Genomic DNA, 23,840 nt, shown 5'->3' with positions numbered 1-23,840 from the left:
AGTGATTCTGAGGTGACTCTTCCAGAAATGGTTGTCATGGAAAACAAACCATGGGTGTAGACCACTGCTTTGTTATCATGCTTTACCTGCTTCCTGTTACTAGCGCTGTGGTATTGCATGCAGTTAAAAGAATGTCACCTGTACCTGCCCAGTAATTGAAATTGCTGTATTGTGATGACATGCCCTCCCCTTGCTCAGTAGTAGTTTTGTTTTGTTGATTTTATGCCCACACTGGGCTTGCATGTTAGCCTGCCTTTTTTTACTAGTCTGTATGCGTCAGCTTCATTTCCTGTCTGGTTATTCCATTGTAATTTTTTTTGGTTGTCTTATTTTTATTTATTTTTTAAATATATCTGTCGTGGCTGCCTTTTATGTTACGTCGAGTTTTTTTTTTCTGTTTTTGTCTTCCTTCGTTTCGCTTTCCTTTCTCTGTATATTTTTACCCCTTCCTTCCCCCTCCCCCCTGCCTCGTTCCTCTCTTGTTCCTCCCTCCTGTTTGCTCCTCCTCCCCCCCCTCGCTCTCTCCCTCCATTCCTCTGCACCCAAGATGTTGCCATCCCAACACCCCCTCCCACCTCACTGACCAGTGCCACTACTGACCATGTAGCGCCAGGCTCCGGTGGCAGCGGGGGACCCACGCCCTCCGCCCCGCGTGATGTCGTGGCCTCGCTGGTCTCCACCCGCTTCATCAAGCTCACCTGGCGCCTGCCCGCCGAGCCGCACGGGGACAACATCACCTACTCGGTGTACTACGGCCTGGAGGGCACCGGCAGGTAGGCCCCGCCCCCACGCCGCCGCGCACGCCCGCCCCTACTCAGAGCGGGGGCTGGCAGATGTGAGGGCGCACATTTAATTTGGTTCTCCTTTCATTTGTCCCCTCTTCTTGTTGTTTTTCATTGTTTGCCAGGAGATGTTCTTTTTGTAAAGCGAAGGTGTGTTTGTGCAAGCTCACCTTTTCCTGGCTGCCTTTGGAATCGAATGTTGAAATTGCCAGTTATTTTTTTGTTTGACGCAGGAAAATTTAGTGAACCGCTGACCACCTTTGTCCTGGCATTTCCTCACGTACGCTCTCCCACTGGCTGTACGTGCCAGCGATGTGACGCGTACCTGTTGTACGAGCCGAGCGTGTCACGTGAGGTTTCAGACACGTTGTCTCGCCCCCTGCCAGGGAGCGGATAGAGAACACCAGCCGCCCGGGGGAGCTGCAGGTCACCATTCAGAACCTGATGCCTGACACCAAGTACGCGTTCCGCGTGGTGGCGCACAACCGGAACGGCCCTGGGGAGAGCTCCAGCCCCCTGAAGGTGGCCACCCAGCCCGAAGGTACGCCCCCGCATCACATCACGGACCACCCTGTGAGCTCCCAGCATGCACCGGGACTGCCCGCCAGAGTCAGCACAGGCAGAAATAAGTATCGCCTCTGTGCAGTTTGGGTTTATCGAGGAAGTATGCCCGTTCAGCCCCTGGCCGAGCGCGCCAGGCGAACTGGAAACGTCAACATTGGGAGGATACGGAAACAAGGCCCCCAGTCTTGCAGCTGTTTTTCATGTCGAGGTTGTGTGTGTGTGTGTGTGTGTGTGGGAGGAATTCACAACTCCTTACAAGGCCTTGTTTTCAAAGCTGTCCCAGTTCTGCTTCCCCCCGACTGTGCATTTAAAGTTTACAGCGATGGTTGCTTTTCGACTCGAGACGGATAAACAAACGGCTTTTTTCCCTTTTGAAGTGAGAAGTGGCAGGGAGTCTTCAGTCCACCAATGACTGGCCTGCCTCATTCATCTCTGCAACGGTGGCTTTTTCTGGGTCAGCTCTTGAGCTCGCGGTGTCCTTGGCGACGGCCGGGCACGCTCAGTTAATAACGTGCAGCAGCGGGAGCTGGGCGCCCGGGAGAGCTGCTGAGAGCTGCTGGGAGCTGCCCGTGTGTCTGACAGCCATATTGCCCAGCTCCCCGTTATGAATGAGAGCTGAGCAGCTCACCTGCTTCCACAAGCCAGCCTGGGACACAGCAGCACGTATCTCATTATTTAATCACACACAGACACACAGAGGCACACATACAGAAGCAGACACACACGCGCACACACATACAGAAGCAGACACACACACAGGCACACACACACACATACAAAACCAGACACACACAGGCACACATACACACACTGACACACATCTAGAACCAGACATACACACACACACATACAGAACAAGACACACACACACACACACACAGAACCGGACACACACAGGCACACATACACACACTGACACACATCCAGAACCAGACATACACATACAGAACCAGACACACACACACACACATACAGAACCAGACACACACAGGCACACATACAGAAACAGACACACACACATAGAACCAGACACACAGATGCATGCACGCGGACACACAGAGCCAGACAGACATGCATGCACACACACTTACATATGTGTGCAAATACACACAGACCAGGACTTATACACTCCTAGCTCCTGTATTTCTTCTTACTTTTAACCCTGATAGAAAAATAAGGTACACTAGGAACTCTTTAAAACACTGATTTCTCAAAGTGCTCCTTATCTACAGGAAGAACAAATATTTAATTTTAATTTGAGTTACAATTTTCTTCCTTTTCAAAGAGTAAAGACAGAAGTAATGAGTTCTGTAAATCCAAAAGCGGTCTGTATCACCCCAGAGAAAACTGCCTCTCCCATTTGTGGTTGTACCCAGGCCTCAACAGCAGGGGGCACCACGTTGTGTTTCAGGCAGTCACCAGGGTTCTTAATTGAATGTAATGATTCATGACCCCAGAGAGCAAACAAACGCTAAGCACCGTGAACCCCTTTTTCAATTCTCCCTGCTCTGCTAACCAGACCTAATTACAGGAATACTTCAGATAAACGCTTGTGTAAATCGAGCAGAGAGCCGCCTCCCCTCCGCCGCGGCTTTCCGCCGGTCTGGGGGGGTGTCCGTGGAAACACGGCTGTGTTTTTCACGATGATAATCTGGCGAAGCTCCGGAAAGATCCGCAGTAATGGTGAAACTGCCCTCCTCTGAACAGAGCACCCTTGTGCGCCGTCAGGTTTGGAGGGGGGGGAAGTTTTGTTGGCCGGGCAAATGAAACGGAGCTGCCAGGAGAAAGACCCCCCCCCCCCCTCGCGAGGCGTGAAAAATGTCCCGCTGCTTTACGCCGCCACTTCCCATCTGGGTGTCGCTCAGCCCGGGCGCCCAGTCTGTCGGGTTTCCTGCGGAGCATGCTGGGAGCGGTCCCCGTCAGCGTGTTCGCACTACCCTAGCCGACTCCCAGATGGAAAGGAGAGATTGACAAAGACGGCTGAAGACATTTTGCTTCATCTGACAGTTACGAATTTGGATATCTCAGCGGCAGCTCAGCAGAATGCGTGCCACCGATACTTATTTTTCCTTTTTTTTTTTTTGGCAAGGGAGCATGTAGCCATTTATTTCTGGAGCCAAGTTTTTAGGATTTTTAGGAAAACTAATTGGAGACCAAGGTTCTTTTTTCTCTGTAACAAACTACATTCACATCTCTTCCATCCTTTGTTTTTTGCAGTTCAAGTACCAGGCCCCGCCCCAAACCTGCAGGCCGTGTGTACGTCCCCCTCGTCCATCACCCTCAGCTGGGAGACTCCTGTAACCGGCAACGGGGAGATCCAGGCCTACAAGCTGTACTACATGGAGAAGGGCCTGGACAGCGAGCAGGTGAGATCAGGGGGAGTTTGGGCCCCCAAGGACACACGGGGCTCAGGCCACCGTGCTTTATCTGCACACGCACCTTTGGCTGTGTTTCACATATGTAGCTGCTATTCCAAGCAGCTGCCATTTTGTACTGGATTGTGTGTTTTTTTAGGTGTCTGTGCGTGTGCGCGTATGTACAGGTATATGCACATGTTGTTTCGAATGTTGAGGTTCAGCACCCACAATCAGGACTCTGTGTAATCGACAGTACAAACATGCTGTTCAGCCTTGGCCTACCAGTAAGGGGCGGAGCCTCTTCTCAGCCAATGCCACACCCCCACTCATATCTTACATGTGCCACAGTCACTCAACCTTCAATAAGACAAGAGGCCCTGTGCCGTTAAAGAGCTTTTAATATGGTAGCAGATGAAATGTGAAGGTGCACCACAGTAATGATGCGTACGCTCCCCTGAGCAGGGGGCAAAAGGGCAGAATCAGGGAGCTGGGGGTGGGGGGTGGGGTAATTGGCTTTGTGTATGCAAAGGGGGGTTGTGGGGAGAATAGCAGTGCGATATTCACACATCTGCTATGTGCTCAGGGAAGAGCTGAAGAGGGGGGCGATGGGGGGGGGGTTCTATCCTTGTTTTAATTATTTAGAAGGAATGAGTAGACTCCAGGGAGGAGTCATCACATGTGTGCCACACTGGAGTACAAGCCAGTTATCACCAGTAGATCATTCTCACATGGGGTGCCAACTGACTGGCCTTGTTTCAATTATTCATCTTTCAGGTGGATTTATAAATAGCGTTTAGAAAAGCCTGTGGTGAGAAAAAGCCACCTGTAGAGGGCAGTGTCGAGAATCTTATGCTCTAAAGGGGCTCTTCATCATCCCCCCCCTCCTCTTCTTCGTAGGACATTGACGTGGCAGGCCTGTCCTACACCATGACAGGACTGAAGAAGTTCACAGAGTACAGCTTCAGAGTGGTGGCCTACAACAAGCACGGGCCGGGCGTTTCCACCGAGGACGTGGTGGTGCACACCTTCTCTGATGGTAAGGGGGGGCCAGGGGGGCCAGGCTGTCCCGCGGGCTGCACTTTGTTTCCAGGCTCCCGTAGATTGGGTGAAGCCGCTGTTCTATCCCTTGGAGATGGCTGTTCGGTGTGGTGATAGATGTGCTGTGTAGTGATAGATGTGCTTGCGAGGAGATTGATGTGCTGTGTCACTCTATAAATGGTAGCAGTTGCAGACCTTCTGTGCCTGCGGGTGGCTTTCGCTGCCCAGCATGGTGCACTTCCTCTTGTCAATTGCCAATTTCTAGCCTTCCAGGGTTCAGTTACTTCAATAGCCGTGCAGAGCAGACAGTCCAAAAGTATCTGAACTGCAGAAATCTGGTATGATTTGACTGACACAGCTGTCATGCATCAATTGCTGCATACAACATTCAGTTTGTGCTACATGTTAGACAGACAAGTTTTCTGGAGAGCAAGATATATATTCTTTTAAATAAATTTGGCATCTCCAATCCCACCTGAATTTGCAATGTCCAATTTGCTAACTATGTACAAGCAAGCTGGGGAGAGTGAAGACAGTCCGCGGTTCTCCTCTGAAACACACGCCTGCCAGCCAGCGGCTTCTTGTCACACTGCAGCCGCAACTCGTGCACGTGCAGAGCAGGGGTGGAGGAGACCCATTCATACGGGGGTGTGCTGAGAGCTGGCCAGCAGGAGTCACTCAAGCAGTGGTGAATGCTGGCTATCCCTACTGCCTGTATCCCTCCCGTATCCCTGAGTGACACAAAGCCAATTATGCGCCGCTCCTGTGGGGCTGCTGGTCACAGTCGGCACTGGCACGGGTCGGATTCGATCCGAGACCACGTTGCTCGCTGGGTAGGTCACACTACGGATTAACCTACGGATATATTTTAATAGTTAAATAAATAAAAACAAAATAAACAGACCCTCAGATCCCTTATTTTAATGGTTAAATTATAGCCCTGCTGCAGATGCAGATGTTGGCACCCCCTAATGATGGCTGCTGGCTGTTACCTCAGTCCTATCAAAGCATCGCAAGCTTCACTGACATCCATGTTTAACAGCCTTCAGTCAGCCCGCCAGTATTCGTCTTTCACCTGTCCACCGCTGATTAATCTGCAGCGAGCGTTCTCTGGTATCATATGGCAGTGCCGCCTCTCCCACGCCGAAAGCAAACTGCACCTCCCTCCCATCTCTCTTCGTGCGGAGTGACGCGAGTCGCTTTGTCTCCCGGATGATGGACTGTCAGGTTTCGGTGCAGAGGCTGCCGTCAGGAGTCTGCTGATAAGCAGACAGCCTGAGGGGTGGGAGTGTGGCTGATGATATTCTAATCAAACACTCGAGTGGTTTGATATCTCCCGTCTTCATCGGCCGCGCTCCGGAAAACAAAGGGAGCGTAAACAGGATAATGAAGTGGGTCTTTATTAATGACCCGCCCTGATATGCCAGCTCCCCCCACGCCCCCCAGCATCTTTATCTCAGGCCATGTTCTGCACACACCACCCCCACCACCCCACCCCCCCCCAACCTCCGAAAATGCATCTGGGCTCTTTGTTAGGGTGGCGGAGCTGTTTGGCTCCCTGCTGAAGCTCCACTCGTGGAAATGTTTTCTCCCCGTCATGCTGAGATCAAGGAGAAAATTTATTCCCAGCCTCCCTGCATGCAATATCACAACCACCATCCCCTCTACCAGTATCTGTTCTTACACATGAGTTGACCTGTGTTTTTGACTGGATGAAAATGTCAGCGAGGCGAACAGTTTCATGAGCATACGTTAGAAGTGAAACCGAGCAAGAGCAGAGAGGCGTACTCTAGGTGTGCTCCTGAGACTTCTCCTTTTCCCGCCTTTTTCCCCCCATGTGATCTGATATGCTCGAATTGGTTGAGTGTCGTACTTCCCCACTGAGTGTCCTGCATTTGACTGCTCGCTAATGTGCTTCTGTTCTGATCCCCTGCAGTTCCTAGCGCTCCTCCTCAGAACCTCACCCTGGAGGTGCATAACTCAAAGGTAAGCTTTGTTTTGGAAATGGCGGCACGGAAATGCAGGCAGTAAAAATCGACGGCGGTCGAGCATGTTGCTTTAGATTGAGAGTCAGGGGGCTGAAGGTCAGTCTGATCTATGTCTGCCTGGCTCCTCGGAGCCCCTCCATCAGCCAGGTGTGATTGGAATTTGAAAGTGTATCGATCTGGCCCTTTGGCTGGAGCATTGCACGGTCTTGCCCTCCCAGCCTGCCCTGGTGTTTACCTTTCTCACCATCGCCCAGTGGCCTTTTCAGACGTCTCCATCGTCTGGGCCTCAGTGCAATGCTAACTTTCCCAGAACTTCTGACACCCCACACCAGGCCCTCAATGCGAGCTATAGGAGCTCAGCCCAGCCCACAGGATGCCATTACTTACCGTTCCTGTCTACAGCACTGAGCATGTCCATTGTGTATCTATTATGTTGACTGCTCTAAATCAAGCATGCGCGCGCACACACTGAAATTTCAGCTTCTTTCCTCGGCCTCTGGGCATGACACCAGACTCTGGCCTCTGACAGGCATCACAGAATTAGACTGCAGTTTAGACGCACAGGGGTGAATTGATAATTACTGCTGCTTTGCTCTTTATGTCAGACCTTGCTTTCTTCTGTAACTCCATACACATTCTCCATGTGCAGGTTTTTTCTTTCTTTTTTTTGAATCTCAAGTTTGAGCTCCTCTTCCAAGCTGTGGGGTTGTAAGACCGTGACAGAGGCCGAATACTGGCATCTAAAAGGCACCATTTGTGAATATTTTGTCCTTTATTTCCTCCTTTATGTCATAAGGAAGCCGACTGGATTGGATGCAGTGCCCTCCCCCCACCTCCCCCAAATCGTCCCATCTTGCCCTCCCTTGCGATTTTTAGCCAATTAACTTTGTGTTTTCCAGATTTAAAACACAATGGAAAACACTTAACGAGTTAAACTGGAATGAGGAAAAAATGGAAATAGACTAATTGATCACACTTAGCGCGCGTTTAATTTGCCTCTGTTCCCCTGGCTCGGACAGGGAGGGAGAGAGATTGGGGGTGCCATTAATTAAGCCCTCTCCCTCACCGAGCTGGCCCCTCCCCCCCAGCCCTGCTTCCATTTATAACACACGCCCTGCAGGGAGTGCCTTGTGCTGGGGGCCTGCTCCAAAGCCATTATTTATTATTCATTTATTTATTCATCCCCAGCTCTACGGCTCCCCTCCCGCTCTGCAGCATGCAGCACTGTGCAGCATGAACACGTGTGTGTTTTATAAAGAGCCGCGCCACTGCGGTCTCCAGGCTGGAGCTTTGGCACAGGCCACTGACACCGCCCACAGCCGCCGCCGCCACCTCCAGGCACGCTGCCTGGACCCCGCTCACCGTCTCCAGGCACACTGCCTCGACCCCGCTCACCGTCTCCAGGCACACTGCCTGACCCCGCTCACCGTCTCCAGGCACACTGCCTGACCCCGCTCACCGTCTCCAGGCACACTGCCTGACCCCGCTCACCGTCTCCAGGCACGCTGCCTGACCCCGCTCACCGTCTCCAGGAGGTCCGTGCTTAGAATGCACCGCCGAACATCGTGTCAAAATGGCAGACGGCCTCTTCCCCCTTTCTTAGGAAAATGGCAGCCGCTCGTCCTTTGTGTCGGAATTTTGCGGACTGTAGTGCGTGTTCCGTGGAAAAGCTTGCCTTCCGTGCTTCAGCCGATTCACTTTATTGAAGTCTGACCTTCCGGTTCATTAAATCTCTAGTGGTTTAATAAAGGCATGCTATAGTGTCTCCTGCGTGAACTTCTCCACAGGCACTCCACAGCTAATGAGCCCTTGCCCTGTAGGCCTGTATGTAGGCGGCCTGCTGGGATGCCGAACCGCTGGACACACATCAGTCAGTCTCGTCTCCCTAGCAACCAGGCCTGCGCTGAGATTCTGAAAGTGGCCAACATGCTTTACGTTCTATTTTTCATTTAAAAAATTAACAGTGAGGCCAGCGTGGTTAGAGTGACGGTTCATCTGACGTTGACCTTTGCCTTGTGTTCCCCCTCCTCTAGAGCGTGATGGTTCGGTGGCAGCCCCCGCCCCCGGGCACCCACAACGGGGAGATCACCGGCTACAAGATCCGCTACCGCAAAGGGGTGCGGAAGAGCGAGGGGATGGAGACTACCAGCGGCACGCAACTCTTCAAGCTCATCGACGGTGAGTTCCCTCATCGCCCCGCTCTGGTCAGGACTCCCATTAGCTTCTTCTGTTACCCTGTTGTGAGGCCTGCTTGGCTCTGCCTGGGCCCTCTCTTATCACCACACTGGGGGCCCGAGCACAGACTATAAGAGCACCTTCTCCGGACTCCACAGGAAGAGTAGCACTGCTGAAGCCACACTGCTTAAGTACAGTAGCCTTACTGAAACTGGGAGGGGCATTAAATTTTAAATGCAATTTCAGCAACTTCTCCATCGCTATCATGCTGTGCGTGGCATCAAAGAGAATTTTCACTTAGAAGTTGATGCTGATTACATTTGGGGTGAAAAGAAGAGATGTTTGTTGGTTGAAAGCCGATTAGCCAGAATTTGAGCCTCGGAGGAAGGAGCTTGCTGGGAGTTTTTTTTTGTACCAGTGGCTGCAAGGACTGCTGGGGGGTAGATGACACGATTTGCATTTAACTTACAAACAGAAGCAAATCAGAGTCTTATTAACATTTTAAAGAAATTACCAGCAGAACATCTTGCTTAAGAAGACAGGAGGCCCTTCCCACAGATTTCAGATCCAAAGCCAGGCTCTTGACGGGAGACGTGATTAAAATGGGATTCCACTGGATCCCGTCTTGGCTTAAGTGGAAACGAATGGGTGGATGTGCACGAGTCCCATCACTGCAGCGTCTTAATTAGCTGCAGCACATTGAACTTAAAAGCAAATTAACACAACTGTAGCCTCTTTTTGAACATCCCTCGCTTGACAGAATGATAGATTTTTTTCTCCGTATTTGTGTACTTAAATATTCTGTGAAATGTGTATCTGCTTGAAGTATCGGGTTTGAAATATTTATTGAAAAAGCAAGTGTGGGTCCCAAGAGGACCGAAAGTTCTACTGTCGTCAAGCACCGAAGGCCACAGCAAGCCTGTGAATGTTTGCAGAGCGCAGAGCGGGTGCAGTGTGTCTGCCTTCCTGCAGTAAAGGGATAAGAGCAGGTCGTGCGTTCGCCGATTGTCGGGAGGCTTTCATTTTACATGAGTGGGATGAAAAAATGCTAAATAAAAACCCTCCCGCTCTGTCCCTGTGGCAACAATTGGTTCCCCGCAGCAAACGCAGCGTGGCGCATTTGTTAAAAGGGATTACATTTTTGCATTAGTGCATTATTTTAAAAGGGTAAATGTGCATACATTAATTTCATTTAGAAAGAAATGTCCTACAGGATTTCTGTTGATGACTGAAAGTTGTGGGAGGTCCAGTTTCCTGTGAAGGTTTTGAGCCCCAAACCCCCCTTGTTCCAGGGCTGGAGCGTGGGACGGAGTACACCTTCAGAGTGTCCGGCATGACGGTTAACGGATCTGGCCCCGGCACGGAGTGGGCCGCAGCAGAGACCTTCGAGAGCGACCTGGACGGTAAGGAGGGTGTTACACGCATACGAACATTACAAAGATATTACATACTTACGTATATGGTCATGTTGTTCTTATGGATCGCTTTTAGGCATCATCGCTATTCCAAGCAAAGGCAATTACATGTTGACTGGATGAGCATTATATTAAGCACTCTGTGTGTGGGCTTAACAGCATCTACTGAATCCGTGGGCCTCGCCTCTGCGTGATACTGTATTACTGACTGCCTTTCTCTGCCTTTCTAGCCATGATGGTTTCCTAAATCACTCGGGATATGTATGTCCGTTTATTATTATTAATTGGTGATAACGTTGACGATCTTGATTATATTCACCAGCGTTAATCCGTGGCTGTGAGCAGGTTTGGTGAATGACACGCTCACAGCAGTCCTAGTCACACACTCTGTTGCCGACGCCCAGAGGGGAAACTCCAGCAGTTTGGAGTGATGGAGCGGCTCTCAGCCTGTCGCCTGTGGAAGGCTCCAGCTCTCTCGGAGCCTGTTGCTAACGCTGTGATTAACGCTGAAATATATTCCCTCCATGGGCACAGATGCAAACGCTCTCTTTATTACACCGCTGCGCGGTCTCTCAGCTGAAACAAAAACGCAGTTTGTTGAAGCGCGTTTTTTTTTTCCTGGTTCCGCTGCTGCAGTCAGTTCTTTACGGCACACAGGACTCACTGGGAAACCAGCCCCTCCCTCCCCCAAAGCTCAGTTTCAATCAGGACAGCGAAATGAAATCTTCAAATAGGCATTTGTTCACAAAAGCATCTGATACAATGCTCTTCTGATTCTCAAATGAGTTCAGAGCACCCGTTGCTTTTTTTATTTTGGCTGGCTCTCTTTTTTGAAGCGGGTGGTATTATTATTATTTCCAAATGCAGATCAAAGAATGGCTTTTCTGTGTGATTTACAAATTTTCAAAAGCAGCCCTTGGCTTTGACTCCTCATAAGATAAACAGCTAAATATGAATATAAGATTATGTTTAAACTGATTAGCATGTGTACAGTTGGGTTTGTAAGTATTTTACACGCACAATACAAACCAACGCCTCAACCAGAAACATCCTTAGACGTTAAATTGGGGATTGACTGACAGTTAATCCATACCAGCAATTTAGTAAGGAGTAGAAAAAGCAATAGTTTGATTTGACTGAGGCATTTTTCACAAGTACTAATGTCCCTGTTTGTCTTATATTACCTATTAAATCACTGCTTTACAAATCGCCCTGTGTTTGAAATAATGGAGCAATTTAAGATTCCAGAGCTTTTAGGAAATTACCGGTTCCAACTCCATCTATCAAGAAATTCATTAAAGTGGAGCACAGCTATTTTGAAGGAACACCATGTAACTAATGAATTTATACAAATGGGGCCATGAAATAACTAGTTGTGTTTATCTGTGCGCTTTTTTATGAAAATGAAGATTAGAGCAAGACCAGTAATTTTATTTAGGCCTGCCAGCCTGGCAGATGTGGATAAAATTGATTTATTTTGCTGCTGCTCCACATTTCATCTCATGAAAAGTTTTTAATTAAATCATTTGAAATGGATGCGAGCGTTTAAAAACCCAAGAAAAATGTGTTGGGCGCTATATTAAGAATGAATGTTGGACAGCATTTATTATTGATGCATTTATCCTACTTCTGCCTGAACGGGTGAGGTACAAAGCTGTCAAGAAGCATAAATTTTCACCCTCTGCAAATACATGAAATCACATCCACATCAAACACGTGATCCTATTTTATTTTTTAATGCGACAGAAAATCAGCATTTTGGCAGCCTTTTCGAGAGTCCTCTTATAGCTCTGATGGAGGAGTACTGCATTTGATGTTTACACTGTTTTGCTCATTTGCAGATTTTATTGATGGGTTTTTCCCCCCCTCCATTTCACAGCCAAGCTATTGTCACTGTGCATTTTGAGTAGGTCATTGACAAATTCCCCCTTGTTTCTCGTTCCTGTTAAGAATCTCTGATAAAGCGCAGGCCAAGTTGCCCTGGTTACGCGCGGCCATAGAAGCCCAGCTGCAGCCAGGCTGTTGGCCTGACTGCCTGCATGCTGTGTGCTGTAGGTGTGCTCCCTCTCTGCCGCAGGATTTGGGGCTTGTGCCGGGCCTCGTAATTCCTCGGAGAGGCGCCCGATTTCTGCCCCGGGTTTCACAGCAAGCTTGTTAATATCCGCATTTCTGTACTGTGGACAGGCGTGCCCCAGGTGTATCCGCAGGGCTGCGCTGCGTTTCTGGTTCCTGAGGCCAGGACTGCGCTGAGGGCGGAGTTTTCTCTTCGCCGCTGCGCCCGTTACCTCACGCCGCGTGGCGGGCCTCACTCTCATTGGCCCTTTGCCTTTCAGAAACGCGGGTGCCGGACATCCCCAGCTCCCTGCACGTGCGCCCCCTGGTCAACAGCATCGTGGTGAGCTGGACGCCCCCGGAGAGCCAGGACATCGTGGTGAGGGGCTACACCATCGGCTACGGCATCGGCAGCCCCCACGCCCAGACCATCAAAGTGGACTACAAGCAGCGCTACTACAGCATCGAGAACCTGGGTGAGAGCAGGAGCCCCTGTGGAGGTTCTGTGCACAGAAAGCAAATAAAACATGTCTCTTAGCAAAACTACATCCCTCAAGTTGTACAGTATGCAGTGGGAACGCTAGTTCAAAGTGGTTTTAATCCCTCAGTTTAGTAAATTGAGGGATTAAAGTGTGAGTTCTGTAAGGCTGCCTTGTCGGAGCCACTGGTGCGGCGCAGTGCTGGGTGAGAGAGTGTGCTGGGTTAAATCCCTGCGTGCTGGGTAAAGGGTAATTGGCTGGTTTCTCCCGTCTGAATGACACGGGTTGTTCAGCGCTCCTGTTTTTGTTTGTTCCTCCTCCCGCGGGCGGGGGTGCTGAACCCACACAGAGACGCTGCTTTATTAACAGCCCCGCACCGCGCTCCTCTCCCACAGGGCCCCAGCGACATGGCGCTACACCACCCCCGGTCTAATTAAAGAGAGGAAGAAATCACACAAAAGAAATGTGCATAATTGAAGTTTTCCATAATTCACTTTATTGCACAAGAAAGAAAAATCAATAATGGTGTTTAAATATGCGCTCTTGCCGAGATGATTCATTTGAAAACAGAAAAAAGAGGTCTCAGTGGAGTGTGCTTTTTGATTATAATCATGATCTCCTGTCTCTTCACCCCCTCTCTCTCTCTCTCTCTCACTCTCTCTCGCTCACTCGTGTTCTGTCTCTCATTTTGTTTCTCTCTCTCTTTCCCTCTCGTTTTCTCTCCGCAGATCCGAGCTCGCATTACGTGATCACGCTGAAGGCGTTCAACAACGTGGGGGAGGGGATCCCTGTGTACGAGAGCGCCGTCACCAGGCCGCAGTCAGGTATGACAGGCGCTCGTGTTCCGGTGGGATGAGCCCCCTGGGCGTGGCACCTCTCTTCCACAGGCCGACTCTGTCGACACAACCACGGCCTGTCAGAGGCCTCACAGAATCCCAGCTTCCCAGCAAAAGAGCGCCTCCATTTACAGCGAGAGAGCTGCTTTTTCCCTCTCCATTTTCTCCATTTCCAGGTGTGGCAAGTTCTCAAGAGGGCAGAGAACTGAATGCCTGAACGTAAAATTTGTGAATTTATCCTGGAATCCTTCTCTAGCATTGCCAGAACAATTTTTACATTCGCTAAGAAATGCCATGAAAATATGTTTGAGTTAACCAGATATTGTCTTTGAATTGTGGATTGTCGTGGTTAATTTAGCCCAGGGAGACATGCAGATGTTGGCAAAGCTCATGAATGCACAGAAGGGTACGATGGGGGAGGCAGCTCCTATTCCAAAACCCGACCAGAAGCTGTATCATCCTGTGTGTTCCAAGTGCTTTCCCTGTGGCTTCACCCATCTTTCGTTTTTCTGAACCTGTTTCCATTTGGAAGGAACACAGATATGGGATGAGGCTGTAGTGTCAGGCTCAGGCCTCTGTGTTGGTGTAATCACCCTGCAAACTCCAGCACTTCTGGGAGATGAATGGTCACTGTTCCAAACACTGTACTTTGGCAGGACTAGCTTATACTTCCTCAGTCTGAAGAAGGAAGAACACTAGTTATCATGTACACACAATAATACACTCATTTTCAGGACTGTATATTATTGGAAACATGATACTGTACACCAAGCAACAGCACTGAATTGCTGTCAAGATGTTATCTCTTGAGTAGGCGTAGATCAGGAGTCAAACTGTACTGGAAGATCCCTTATACAGTTAACATAATGAGAATTTTGTTGCAGCGGTGCCTCTGTATTAGGTTACCGGAAGATATTCTTCCCCCATATCTGTGCGTATGCATCTTTTCAGCATTGGGGAGTGGATTTCATCATTATAACAGATTTGCGTGAAAATTCTGCTTACCATGCAGAGCTGATCCAACATTATTGTATTTTCAACGTGACTGTGACGCGAATTCAGCATTTACAGTTGAGGAAAAAACTTATCCACTGTCAGTGAACTGTAGGGATTTTCACCATGCACAGACTCCTTCACCTCATTGGACAGGCTGAGGAGCTTATTCCTCTATAGATGAACCTAAATCCACCCTTGGAATATTAAATTAGAGCAGCCTGTGCCGTCTGGAGGACTGAAGCAGTAAAGCGGCAGACACCAGATTCCCAGAAATCTCACAGCTCATAAAGTGGGATGGAGTTCGCCCTGAGTCTGTGAGACGGTACCCCCACGCCGCCCCCCTCCCCTTTGTCTCCCACTTTTCTCCCGGCATATTGAGCTCTGTGGGGGCGCGTACTGTGCACCCTCCCAATTCTCTCCTCTCTGAAGTCACACCAACATGCTGTAGGGCTTTCGGGGGACCCCCTGTTGCTCTCTCACTGTTCACTGAATCAGATGCAAACTTTTTCAAAAGGCTCTCGGCAAATTTACTCTAGGAACAAGCTAGCGGCTTGTGCTTAAAACATGTTTAAAATCAGTCGGTGTATATACAGGATTGGGAGAGGCTTAGAAACTAGTTGAGACAAGTATAGATTTCTAGGTCACATCTCTTTGAGGCAATTTTCATCTTCAAATCCTATACAGACATTTAACAAGGCAGTGATACCAGAGCTTTTAGCTGCAGCAGTTTCCTTAGTAAATGAATGTTCCTTTTTGTTTTGCCCTCTAGATGTATCAATGGAATGACTCATTCTGTAGTTCACGCGGCAGCAACAGTGTAGGGAAGATGAAGTGGAACAGGCGTTGTGTGTTTACCATTTGATCCATTTCAACAACATGTACACACAGAGTGGAAGACACTCCTACACACATACCTATCACACCTCTTCTCCTTGGCATCTTGCCTTTTTAAACCTGGGTAAATGCTTGTATAAGGACTGCAGAGCTGTTTTATATTTTGTCTTGGCTCATATGAAAGGGCAGTCTGTGTGAGCAGTGTGCGTCTGTTAGCCATCAAACAGCAGCTGCACCAGAAAGCCGTCTCCTCCAGGCCAGGCCCTGACCAAGGCCTGGCACAGTCCACATGCCCCCCAAAACTGTCCCTGGCTCTCCATTGTGTGTTTTAAAGAGGGGATGTCTTCCACGGAAAAGATCAGCCTGTACCATGGGCTGTCTCGGTTTTGGGCGTTGGGGATGGGAGGAGCTCGTCATGACAACGCTCCGCCTCATTACAGTCGGGATGGAAAATACCTGGAAAGCGAGAGCAGCTGCAGCAGCCCGTTACTGGCAGCAGCTGTGTGTCACGTCTTTATGCCTTCAGCACACGGTGTGGAACAAGCGGCTTGTGCCCTTTTTTGTTTGTTTCCCGCAAGTGCTAATGAGCCAGTAATGAGCGTGCGCTGCATCAACAGCACTGTGGCCCTCCGTCACAAACACAGGTGGTTTGATGTGCTTAGCTGTTGTGCTGACAGATGAATGCGATGGCTGGGAGACTTGAGGAGACTCCTGAATCACTGCCTTTCTCCTCAGTTGTGTGGGAGTTGTGCTGAGTGCTGGTGGCTTTGGAATGGGCTGCTTTGAAGGCTTCGGGTTTGAACCAATCCGTGTGGCAGTTTTCATGAATGACCAATCATGAATGACCTCCAGCTCACAGTGCTGGCACTTAGAAAGGCCCCAAAGAGAAGGCCCTCACACAAAGATGGGCAGAATCCAGGTTGTCACACACTAGTGGGACTATTGCATGTGTTCCATTTTGTTGATCATAAATAAACCCTACATTTCTGCACAGTACGACCTTTCTAGAAAGGACCATTATGGGATGTCTCCATGAAATCCCATAACAGTCTAGTTTGCTTTCTGGAACATTTGCATGTTTTTGTTGTAATGATAGTTCTTTAAATTTTATCCTCAGTTTCAGTATGTGTATGCTGCTCTGACCGAATGAAAATGGTGATTGTATAAATATTAATTTTTTGATTTGTATCTCTCTGTATGTCTTTCATTAAGTTCTGTACATCCCTGGTAGATTTCAGACTTGAAATACACAAAATAAGTTTATTGTTCAATATCTGTACACTGTCCAATATTAATTCATGTAATCTCTTTGCACAAGTTTTTAGATTTTCTTTGAATGTAGTCACTATTCACATAGGCATTAGTGTAGAACACAGCTACTGTAGTTGACCTGTAGTGATCTATAGAAAGCTTTAGACTTGATCTTCTGTGCTAATAGAATGTTCTCTCTCTTTCTCCTCACCCTCTTCCCAATTCCGCACCCCCATCAAACCCTCCCACCCACCCACACCCTCATTAACTCATTAAATTTTTTTATTCCCCTAAACCTGTGACCCTTCGCCCCTCCCAAACCCCACAACCCTCCCTTGCTTTTGATTGCTCTTGCCTTTTTTGTCACCTTATCACGCATTGTTTTTTGTTTGTTTCCTCCATTTGACACTGGTGTTAACGGCCTGCAGACCCCATAGACCCTGATGTTGATTTGTACGCACTTTTCCATGCTCCATACACTCCAGTACCAGACCCCACCCCTATGCTGCCGCCCGTTGGAGTTCAGGCCTCTGTTCTGAGCCACGACACCATCAAGGTAACCTGGGCTGACAACTCGCTGCCCAAGAACCAGAAGATCACCGACGCCCGCTTCTACACGGTGCGCTGGAAGACCAACATCCCGGCCAACACCAAGTTCAAGGTACCAGGTTCAAGTGCCCTCCAAGGGGGGGTCCCCACTCACTAAAACATGGGAGTGGTGTAAAACAAGTGCCCAGTCCACTGAGTAAGCAGTGCCAAGTAAGCCTGAAAGGAATACAAGCCTACAGATGTGCAGCACTTGATATCTTGGAGGCCTTTTGAAGCCGATTGTGGCCTTGCAGAATCGTCTGGTCTGCAGCCTCCCGCCGCAGTTTGCTGTAAGAGCTCGCTGTCTCCCTCTGCAGCCCTGTGCAGAAACTGTGGCTGCTCTGGCTGCTCTGGCAGCTCAGAGCAGCGCTGCTCTCGCTGCGGAGGCTTGCGCCGTTTGTCGCTTTGTCTTCATCTCGTGGAAATTCCTTTGCAGTCCTCCCTCACGTTGTCATGTCGTCGAAGACTAGCAGATGTGCTAATGTGGCTTAATTAGCGGAGTGGCTCCCGCTAGCCGATAAAAATAATAATGGGTTCTGTGTACCAGGGCACAGAAGGGGTCATTTATAAATTATTCAACGAGGAGACTGCATGTAGGTGGTGTGAGGGTGGTGGGGAGGGGGTAAAAATCACTGTATCACTTTAGAATTCTAATCGCCCATGATGAGCTACTCCTCAGCAGTAAACACACCGGCCTTGACTTTAATTGGCTGGAAATTCTCAGCTTCTTGCGTCTTCCCATATTTGTTGCTGGCAAGACGGAGTTGACTCAGCAAGTCTGTCATGAGTGTTCCCTCTCCACACACGTTAAGTTTTCAGCCTGACCTTTTAAAGCAGTGTGGCCACCTTAGGATTCGCTGAAGAAATGTTTTCCTTGAGAATTTTTGTCCCTCGTGCCATCTCGATTTAAGCAGAAGCATCCCACTTGTTGGAGCTCCTCAGTGACTTGGCCAGACCAATTGTGCATTCTCAAGCAGTCTGTCTTTGCATAAGCAGCCTTCTCTAAGGGAAATAAATGTATGCGATGCACTTTTTCAGTGGACCTTCAGGGCTAGCGAGAGAAGCATCCCGTTTTGTACTGCTTGAATGCCCATCGTTCTCAAGATGTCTGTATGTTCATATGCAGTCACTGCAGGCGAGTTAAAGAACTGTAGTGGAGCTGATGAGGTGGACATCGGCAGGGTGTTCGGGGCAGCTATCAAGATTTTTATTCCTTCTTCTAGGGGAAAATGGCTTCTTATCAATCTTGATCATGTAGTGCGGAGCAGGGTGACAGGATGGACTCAGAATTGGCAGACTTCCACTGCCATGTGTCCATCTGCCATGGGGGATTCTCCTGTCAGTAAGAAAAATTACAAACCTCCCAAAAGTATGATAAAAAATAAGTTTAAAGCAATCCATCGGAAAATCAAAATAAAATCTTATACGCTGAACTATTCCTTTAACCATTCAATCCCATTGTCCCTGTAATTGTACTGTAAAATAGAGATCCCACTCTATAATTTAGCATGTGTATATATCAGACTCTATATGAATTACATATGAATAAATGAGCAAAATTAACAAAAAAAGTTGTTTTGTGAGGGAGTATTAGTTTTGTGGGAAATTATTAAGTCTAATTCTTGATGAATGCAAAGAATTCAGTCAAAGTATTCAAATGTGATTATAATGAGACCAAGATATTGTTTTTATCATTTATGGTTGTGAAACTAGGTCTCAAAAGTAGAGTGAAAATTGACACTTTGTCCCTAATTTTTTTTCCTCAAAAGAATGCCAGTGATCATTATGGGAGTCAAATATCATCAAGATCTGAGAGATCCAGATTGAAAAGGAGCCATTTCCCCCAAAATGACCCTTTTTATTTTTTGTACTGTCAAATTTCTTAGAATTCAGATCGCACAAACGCGGTTCAGAGTGCACTGTCTTCTGAATTTGATTACTAGCTAATGTAGCTGACGTTATACGGATGAGCTGTTGATGCTGACCAGAAAACTGTATGGTACCGCAGAACGGTTTTTGCAGTGGTCACTATTTAAAAGGTGTGTTTTAATCAAGCCTAATGTACTCTTTTTTTCCTTCTTTTTAAATTATTTATTTATTTATTTTTTTTTACACGTTTTCGTGCTGTTTTTATTTGATGAAAAAATTCAGTTTCTGCTCCGTTCAGACTTTTTTTTTAAAATCACACAAATTAGTGCCTCATTTTCACAAGTATAGGGCTCCATTCAGAGACCAAAGCCTGAAGTGCAATTGCATATCCAGATCTGTTAAATAATTTAGTTTCATTTTGTGGTATTTCCACAGTTACCATAACAATCTCCTTGTAATACACATTTTAATCATACGATCAAGAAATATTATACAAAAATGAATTTCTAAACTTCTAAGTGACTATATTTGCATTGCAAATACCCTGTGCTTCACTAAAAACAAAGAGCCAAGCTAGGAATTGTTGAAGAAGTACATTGCTGAGAGCTTTTCGGGTCAGCAAATAATTTATGCCTCCTACTTATTCAACTGTTTTTTTTTTGTTGTTTTTTTTGTAGACTGCCAACACCTCCAATCTGAGCCACATGGTGACGGGCCTGAAGCCCAACACGCTGTACGAGTTCTCCGTCATGGTGACCAAAGGGAGGCGCACCAGCACCTGGAGCATGACGGCCCATGGGACCACCTTCGAAACGAGTAAGACCCGCGTGCCCCATCCTGCCCTCCTCTTGTACCGCTTCGTCCACGGTCAGGATGAGAGGGAGTGGTCTGCCCACTGATCAAGACCGTCCTTTTCCCCCCTTTGACCATAGAGTATCTCGTTGTTGCAGGCTTTCCTAAGGCACACAAATAAAATATTAAATATTAAAGATGTGTTCAGTTTCATCTTATGTGTTACTGTGCAAAGCCCATTGCTGGAAACCTTGCTCTCTCACCTGATGTAAAACACTTCTTCCTCCACAGTACCCAGCTCTTCTCCCAAAGATGTAACAGTGGTGAGCAAGGAGGGACGGCCTCGCACCATCATTGTGAACTGGCAGCCTCCCTCTGAAGCCAACGGCAAAATCACAGGTAAAGCAGGGTCCCATCGCCTTCTAGCTCAGGGACAGGAGCGGAGATTTTTCGGGCTGTACAACTATTCAAATATTCACTTTTATCTGTTTAAGTTTTATGTCTTCTTGAAAATGTCTTCAGTTCCACAGTTCAAGGTTGTAGTAAATGTTCTTATTTTTAATTCATTCTTATGAATGCACCGTGCCTTAGGATCTGTTCTGAAACTTTTGTTGAGTGAGTTGCAGTGAAGCATCTCTTCTCACAGACGGTATTGTATTTGCTAAAACATGTGGAACAGCTGAAAAAGAGCCTTTCCCATACTGCTCTTGGGCTGGGGTTGTGTGTTTTCAGGGTCGTGAAGTTCAGTTAGGGACAGAATTACTTTCCTAAGTTTTCATTCCTCTTCTGTCTCTCTCCAAGGGTACATAATCTACTACAGCACCGATGTAAACGCAGAGGTCCATGACTGGGTGATCGAGCCAGTGGTGGGCAACAGATTGACCCACCAGATTCAGGAGCTGACCCTGGACACCACGTACTACTTCAAGATCCAGGCCCGAAACTCCAAGGGCATGGGTCCGATGTCGGACGCCGTACACTTCCGCACTCCCAAAGGTAAACGGACGCCCAGCCAGGGGGCGGCAGCAGAGCCGTACCGTTTGAATCTGGCGCAGTTCTGTCCCGCAGCAGTCCCTGCGTGAAAGGAATCCAAAAAAAAGCTATTAGCCTTGGTGTATTTTGGCTGGCGTAACAGAATGTGGCCATTGTTTTTAATGTATGTTATCTCCACACGTCTATGTTTACATCACTCAGATTAAACAAAGATCAGTCACTGTGTAAAGTCATTTAAGGCCGTACCCACAGTCAGAAGTGTGCGCCAAATAAACTGTACAAGCTGCAAACTTTATGGAGGTCACAGTGTACGAATGTTTAGGGTGTGCTGCGGAGTGAAAGGAGGACAAGTGGTCTTCAGATGAACGTGTTTGTTGCCTTGAATGTGGTCAGAGTCTGGATTGGGTCCGTTTCTTTTCTCTCCACTGTTCTTTTAAGCCTTTGTGCTCCCGTCCGCCAGTCCGTAGGCCCTGGCCTGAGAGGCAGTTAATGGGGCTGTAGCAAAATGCTTTCAATGGTTCTGTGTGAGGCACTTTCTGCTTTCCCCCCCCCCACCCCCACCTCTAAGCTTTCCCACAAACGGTTGCTCTGCTCCTCCCTTCTCTCCCTTTCTTCTAACCGGTCTGCTTTTTGTATTTTCTCTCTCTCCCTGCCTGTTTACGCTTGACCTGTTAGCTGAATCTTCTGACAAAATGGCTAATGACCAAGGTAACTGCACCTTTCATTTTCTTATCTCGTCTCCTTTTTGAAATCTTTTTCCACTCATGTCATTTGTTCCCAGCCAATTACAGGTTCCTTCTTCTACAAAAAGTAAGAAAGTCTAGCCACCTCACCTAAACTTGGAAAATAGACAAGCAGTGTATTTCCTTTTCGGCTCAAAGCACACCATCTGTCCTGGGCAGATAAGGGTGCTGTCCATGGCAGATAGTGTGGAGGACAAATTCTGATTAGCTAAAAAGGACCTTGTAGCTTGTGTCCCTTCCAAGGTACAAGTTGTCAATCAACAGTTAGGTTGGAGCTTGGAGCTTAGGGGAACTGGCCAGCCTTGTTTTAGATTTCTCAATGACCCAGCTTCATTAGATGAAGCTGTTCTGAAGGTCGTGTTTTACAGGAAAGACTCTTCAAAGACAAAAAGACCTTTAATCTCTCCATGCATTCTGTGACACTGCATTTTTCTGTATTCTTTACGACAGCCATACAGTGCCATGAAAAAGTATTAGATAACCTTTTTCATTAAATGAATGAAATAATTTAGAAAATGTGTTCTGTGTTACTCAGTTTCCCTTGCTGTAATATTATGTTTTGTCTTAAAATCTGAAACCATTCAGTGTGACAAATACGCAATAATAGAGGAAATCAGGAAGGGGCAAATACTTCTTTACAGCACTGTATCTCTGCAAACTACACTTCTGGGATTTCAGACATTATCTCTGGTCCATCAAAGCTATCAGTCTGTAATTTTGGTGTATTGAGTTTTGTCACTGTGGCTGGTGCCGTTCTGTCTTTAGCTGTAGATAAATGTGCTTCATCCCCTCCCCGCCACTTCCTGTCAGTCTTCATCAGGGTCCACAAGAGAGAGCCGTACTCTAGTCTGCTTCCCTTCGTGCAGGACATCCCACAAAGGCCTGCAACAGAGCACTTGGCCGTTTACGTCTTGGGGCCAACCGGATGGCAGAAGCCTGTTTTGTTTATATGAGCCATGCCAGCCTGCTCAGATTTGCTGTGCCCAGTCGAGCTGTGTGTGTGTGTGTGTGTGTGTGTTTTTGGGCTTCCCGTTGCTAACCGTCGCCTCTTCGTTCCGTCCGCAGCCTCCGGTATCCCGGTGAAGCCCGGTCGACCCCCTGCTTCGGACAACAGCTTCGGCCCCGCCGTCGGTAATGCCGCGCCGCGCCGCACGCTCCTCAGTCCTTTCTCCAGTGAAACCCAGCGCCGCTCTGTCATGTTGCACATACCCTAGGGTTAACACACCCTGAGCACACCCTAGTCTAATAGGGTGTGTTCAATACGATGGGCAGCGAAAGATTCCAAAGTGAGCGCACCAGAGTGCGGTGGTGTGCGGTGTCTCAGTGCGGTGTCTCAGGAGGAGCTGCATGGTCAGTGGGACGTTAGAAAATCAGGTTTAAAAAGCACTGCTGGCTGAGTCGGCTGTAAGCAGTGAATCTACCAGATTAATTTCTTTTCCATTTCTGCTTTGCTGTTTTGTTTTCAGCGCACGTCTCTTTATTCAGAGAGCATTATTTACCACCTGCCCTCTGAGTGGTAAACTGTTACAAGTGCAAAAAAACAAAACAAAGCAGTGAAGATGTATTTCCAGCAGTTTGTCGTTGAGATGAGATGTTCTCCTGCAGTGTTTTTGCCTCCCCATTTCTCATAGCAAGATAAAGAAAAAAGAATTGAAGAAAGAGTCAAACAAGGCTCACGAGTGTAATTTGTTATGATTCGTCTGCCTTTTCTGTTATTATACCTTCCATTATGAAATGGCCGATATTACCTTACATGAAATTGAGGGATATATTTCCACAAAATCAGAGACTAGTTTATGGGTGTGTGAGAGAGGCAAGAACAAAGGAGTTTCATACAGAATATTGTTTCAGCATGTGCTGTGTGCTTCTCCAGTATGTGACAATGGGGGGGGGATATTGGAGAGACACTAATGTACTGAATGACTTGTAGCTCATATTTATAGTGTGCCGCAATAGTGCATTAGTAGCAGTTAGTCATGGAGAAATTGGAAAGTGGCACTGATAATAGCCATTAATTCTTCATTATATTCAGTGTAAAACAATCTGCTGCGGGCATAATGCCCACTTATTGACAAGCGGAGCAGTGCT

The 23,840-nt window shown here is 47.8% G+C and overlaps 1 protein-coding gene across 7 annotated transcripts in view; it reads left to right on the top strand.

The window, feature by feature from the left end:
• The window catches only part of LOC135242740 (neogenin-like), a 161,687-nt gene that overhangs the window by 130,515 nt on the left and 7,332 nt on the right, over positions 1 to 23,840 (top strand). For 3 of the 7 annotated variants that reach the window (XM_064313974.1, XM_064313969.1, XM_064313973.1), the window contains exons 8-22: positions 548 to 773; positions 1,169 to 1,323; positions 3,564 to 3,712; positions 4,601 to 4,739; positions 6,678 to 6,727; positions 8,763 to 8,907; positions 10,197 to 10,307; positions 12,653 to 12,847; positions 13,579 to 13,674; positions 17,196 to 17,428; positions 19,902 to 20,040; positions 20,308 to 20,415; positions 20,818 to 21,012; positions 21,685 to 21,717; positions 22,818 to 22,883. In XM_064313974.1, the coding sequence (XP_064170044.1) occupies positions 548 to 773; positions 1,169 to 1,323; positions 3,564 to 3,712; positions 4,601 to 4,739; positions 6,678 to 6,727; positions 8,763 to 8,907; positions 10,197 to 10,307; positions 12,653 to 12,847; positions 13,579 to 13,674; positions 17,196 to 17,428; positions 19,902 to 20,040; positions 20,308 to 20,415; positions 20,818 to 21,012; positions 21,685 to 21,717; positions 22,818 to 22,883 (2,040 nt within the window). The remainder of the gene's footprint in view (positions 1 to 547; positions 774 to 1,168; positions 1,324 to 3,563; positions 3,713 to 4,600; positions 4,740 to 6,677; positions 6,728 to 8,762; positions 8,908 to 10,196; positions 10,308 to 12,652; positions 12,848 to 13,578; positions 13,675 to 17,195; positions 17,429 to 19,901; positions 20,041 to 20,307; positions 20,416 to 20,817; positions 21,013 to 21,684; positions 21,718 to 22,817; positions 22,884 to 23,840) is intronic. The other 4 variants (XM_064313971.1, XM_064313975.1, XM_064313972.1 and 1 more) reach the window with 3 other exon arrangements.

The sequence above is a fragment of the Anguilla rostrata genome, chromosome 16, assembly GCF_018555375.3.
Source record: "Anguilla rostrata isolate EN2019 chromosome 16, ASM1855537v3, whole genome shotgun sequence".
Lineage (NCBI taxonomy): Eukaryota > Metazoa > Chordata > Actinopteri > Anguilliformes > Anguillidae > Anguilla > Anguilla rostrata.
The sequence above is the reverse complement of the archived record's forward strand: the minus strand, read 5'-3'. Positions and strand labels throughout refer to the sequence as shown.